The sequence below is a fragment of the Theobroma cacao genome, chromosome 2 (genome assembly GCF_000208745.1).
Source record: "Theobroma cacao cultivar B97-61/B2 chromosome 2, Criollo_cocoa_genome_V2, whole genome shotgun sequence".
NCBI classification, from domain to species: domain Eukaryota; kingdom Viridiplantae; phylum Streptophyta; class Magnoliopsida; order Malvales; family Malvaceae; genus Theobroma; species Theobroma cacao.
The window spans coordinates 39,844,686-39,849,567 of NC_030851.1; the positions used below are offsets into that span (position 1 = coordinate 39,844,686).

Sequence of the window (4,882 nt, forward strand, 5' to 3'; positions counted from 1 at the left end):
ATGAAAGCATAATATCTATGGAAGGCTTAAATGACAGAATTCTAATCATCTTCCCCATTTATTAATCTTGCAGCTCTAAACCTTCCCCTTTCATTTCGAAGCTGCTCCATGTTTCAGTTTAATTAAGAATGAATGGCAACATCCAAAGGAAGCAGGGTTGCAGAGGATGCTACTTGTTAGTGAAACAAAGAAGCTTCTCATACACAAGATCATGCATGAATGCATGATAACCATGGAAATGAGAATTCTAGTAAGCTTCCCCATTTATTAATTTCGTAGCACAAAACCTTCCCCTTTCACTGTGAATCTGCTCAATTTTTCAGTTGCAAGATCTAAAAGCTAAAAGATCACTGCAGCTGTGTAAAAGCTTTACGTTGGTTGGAACTCTGTAAAACTTAGAAGCTTCATTTGTGGATTAGTTCCATGATCCTAGATAGAAAGCTTTCAAGCATAATTTCCGACACAGTCATGTATGACTTTGCCATCCAACAACCAAATTTAATCATGGGACCTAGCCAGGTAAATTGAGTATAAAAAAGAATCCAAGAAACAATCAAACTAATGGGTAATTCTTATTCAAATCATAATGTGCTCTCATTCCATTCCAGCAGCACAGCCAAGATTTCACTCTTCAATTCTTTCCAGTCCCACCATTTTCCATAATAGTTTCAAACACGTGGAAGCACAAAGACAAAACTAACAAGCTAAACAGTTTTATCCCAAATGCAAAGAGAAGCTTTATGAACAAACTCAGAAACGTGTAACATTTATTTGCATTGTTCACACATCTTTTCTTTTATAGATACAAGTAAAAGTAGAGAAAACATGGACAAATCAACAACAACAACAACAACAGAACTTGAACTAACTCAAAATTCCTATTTTCATCAACCTTAAACAACAGAAACAACATGAGGAATTTTGCCATCATCAAAAGGCAAACTTACATACTCTCTTGCAAACTCTTCAGCAATCTCCCCTGCAAGCTCTCCATGTATAGCCTTGGAATACATATAAAAAACTGTACTTGCAGCCAAATTATAAAGCATAAGCATCATTAAGGCAGTGGAAGTGACCACAATATCTAAAACAAATGCCCAACTTCTCCAATTATCAGCATCTGCATCACCCCATCTTACAGCTGAGCCCCATGAAAAAATCCCACTCACGAACCCGAAAAACAGAATCATCGAAAAAGCAACCCCCTTCATTCCTTTAACTAAGTTTTTGCTTCGTTTTAACGGCTCAAGTCCCCAGCTTGATTCAACCACGACAACAACATAAGCAAATGTCCAATTCACTCGTAAATAAACCACAATAAAAATGAAAGAAATTACAAAAACCAGACAAAGGGAAATAAAATAAGGTGAAGAGACATCAAGTTGGAAGCCTAGAAGTTGGATTGCTTTGACTAATGAAAAGAAGATTAAAGCAAGAATTAAAAGGAACCCAGATACGATCAGCTCCGAAATAACGCAAGTTGACAAGAGAAGGAAGAAGGAAGTGAAAGCTGACTTGATAGTGGATACGAGCTTGACGGGTCGGCCGTAAAAGCCGTGGAAAACGCTGTAAGTGATGGAACCGGTGGCGAAGAGAGAGAAGATGACGGTGAAGAGGGTGTAGAGGAAAAAGAAGATGAGGGTTTTAACGGGGAAGTTACGGGGCTGTTGTTGAATAGGGTTGAAGAAGCTGAGGTGGGTTTCGACGGTGAGAGGGGAGGGTCGGGAGACGAGCTGGTTGATGGCGGGGTAGGCGGAGATTGAGAAGGAGAGAGGGAGAAGGAAGAGGACGGAGAGAGCAAGGAAGTGGCGGGAGTGGGCGTTGATTATGCGTTTGGATTCTGATAGGATGGTCCAGAGGTCGATGTGGACAGGCGGTGATGGTAGCGTTGCCATGGCGGTGAAGATGGAGGAGATGAAGACGAGAAGCTTCTGATCCAGGAAGCGGACTATAGCGATCGGGATGCTTTGTCTTTATATAGTGCTTTGTTCATTTATGCTATGGTTTCGAGACAAGTCAGACACGCCAAAGTCCGGACTATTTCTAGTTTTATTTCGTTATTTGATAAAATTTATTGATTTATCTTTATATTGAATTTAATAATGAATTATATTATATCATGTATGCTGTATGTTATGGGATCATTACTATCTCCTAAAAAAACTAACTGTTTACGTAGTGTCAATTTTTATAAATTTTTTGTAGAATATCTTCACTTTTTGCATTTTTGTAGAATATCTTTACTCTTCAAGTTTTAATTAAAATCTCAAACGAATTTATTAATTTTCGAAACATACACTAGTCCTAAAAATGTAAATACCATTATTAGAGAAAAAAAAATTAAAATGTCTTTTTTTTTATTAATTTTAAAAATTATTATTATATATTTTTTTGGAAAAAAATAAAAAAACAATGCTCTCCTATTTTTTTAAAATTAATAAAAAATTAATATAAGATAATTTTTAAAATTAATAAAAAATAAAATCATCCTTTTAATATTTTCACGTTATCAAATTAATGAAAACATTAACAGTTAACTAATGACTGGATTTATGTGTTTAACAGAAAATATATTTTTTAAAACAAACTATCCATTATGAAAATTAATATATTTGTATGAAATTATAATTAAAAAATTAAAAAATAAGAATATTTTATCTAAACTTTTAACATTAAAATATGCAAACAATTATTTTTATTTTAAAAATAAAGAAAAATAATATTCCAAATTAAATCGAGTCCAAGCCTAAAAAACCATGCCAAGCTAAGTCGCAGCAGGTTTGGGGGCAATCTATTATTACTCAAGAAAACAATTATTGAGATAGCTACTTTAGATGGAAATATCAGATATGAAGTAAATAACTGTCCAAACAAACAAGTCACTTATAGGAAGATAATATTGAAAAGATAAAAGAAAATAGAGACACAAAATTGTTCGGCTTGAGTTGACAATGCCAACTAGAAGTTTTCATGANTTTTATAAAAAAAGTTTTTATATGGTTTTTAGGAAATTAGGCACGTCGATTGGGCGAAAAGTGCATTCCTCGTCGTTGACCTCGCCTCCTCAACTTTGTCCTCGATTTATCTTATCCTTGCCTCAGGCAAGAATTTAGGGATTTATTCGAAATGAAAATCCTTGCTCTCGTCAAATTTTTTTTTATAAAAATTAAAAAAATTTGAATGTTCAATTATTTCTTAATTTATCAAATTAGAGTTTGAATAACAATCATTTACGATTAGCTAAAAACATACAAATATAACAAAACGAATACAAGCCCAAATTAAATTAGATGCTTTTAAAATGGTATTTTGGTCGTTTCATAAATACAAAAAAGAACTAACTGTTTATGTAGTGTCAATGTTTATAAATATTTTGGTAAAATATCTTCATTTTAAAAAATTTTGTAGAATATGTTCGCTCTTCAAGTTTTAATCAAAATCTCAAATGAATTTATTAATTTTTTGAAATATACACTAGTCCTAAAAGTGTAAATACCATTAATAGAGAGTAAAAAAAAATTAAAATGTCTTTTTTTATTAATTTAAAAATTATTATTACATAATTTTTTTTGAAAAAAATAAATAAAGTACTCTCTTATTTTTTAAACTGATAAAAAAATTATTAAAAATTAAATAATTAGTAATTTTAAAATTAATAAAAAGTAAAATTATATTTTCAATATTTTCATGTTATCAAATTAACGAAAACACTAATAATTAACTAATGATTGGACCTATGTGTTTAATGAAATATATTTTTTTCAAACAGAGTGTTTTTTTTTTAAATCAATAGATCTATTTAAAATTTTAATTAAAACTTAAAAGATGAAAGTATTTTAGCATAATTTTTTTAATATCTCCTATTCTGTTTGATGCAAGTGTTTGATATAGGATTAAAATACTTTCTCTTAGTCTTTTGAAAAGAGAATTAAAAAATGTTTGAAATTGTCCAGAGGGGAGCAGAAGAGCATGTCGATCAAATTTGGAACAACAAGAGCTGATTCGACTTGGGGCGTGGAATGTGGATCGACATGGAATTTGGCGATGGCTCCAGCTTGGGCCTATGATACGCCTATCGAGACATTTGTTGCCAGGATCGTGGTCAATAGCATGCGCCATCTCGGTGTGCCTCGACACCTGCATGTTCCCAACTTTTATCGGTTACATATAGTTTAATTATAAAATAAAATAACAAAAATATGGGAAAAGGGGTATATGACTATTCCTTGTCAAAAGCTCAAAATAAGGAAATTTGTAATAAGTTAGGGTGAATTTGAATGTGTCAAAAATCAACTTCCATGACTATTCAATTCAATTGGCTTTATATTCTTGAGCATTAACTTCATTAGCAAGAAAAACCAATTTTGATAGTGAAATTCATTGTCAAAGTGTCCACACACTAATATTTTTATCATAAATTTAAAGAATTAGTCGTATTAATTAAAATTTCAAAAGACCAAGAAGAATGTTTATAAAAGTCTTTAACCTCTAATATATTTTTAAAAAATAATATGAAATAAAAAATAAAGTCTTCTTATTTTTTATGTACAAATTTGATGTACAAGGGTGTTTTTTTTTTTAAAGATACAGATATAATGAAGTTAATTATTTGATAAGAAAACTAATAATTAAGTTGATTGGGCCAGGCAAGCTATCTCATAATCCAAGGCTTATGTCTCTCTTTGGGCCTTACAAGCATGTTATTAGCCCATTAAATTTCTTATTAGGCCTCCAATCCAGGTGAATTGAGCCCACTAATTCAAACCAAATGCATGGAAATGTGTTAGAAATTGGAGAAAAATGAAAAGTATTTCCCCTATTTTGTGAAGGAAGAAATATAAAGTAAGTCAAGCTTAGCAAATGCTTGTCTTAGGTTTGAGAG

The 4,882-nt window shown here is 31.5% G+C and overlaps 1 protein-coding gene across 1 annotated transcript; it reads right to left on the minus strand.

Annotated features, from left to right (window-relative positions):
• Positions 738-2,020, minus strand: LOC18610330. Its single transcript, XM_018115849.1, has one exon. It carries the CDS (start codon positions 1,893-1,895, stop codon positions 894-896), a length of 1,002 nt encoding a protein of 333 aa, XP_017971338.1. The 5' UTR covers positions 1,896-2,020; the 3' UTR covers positions 738-893.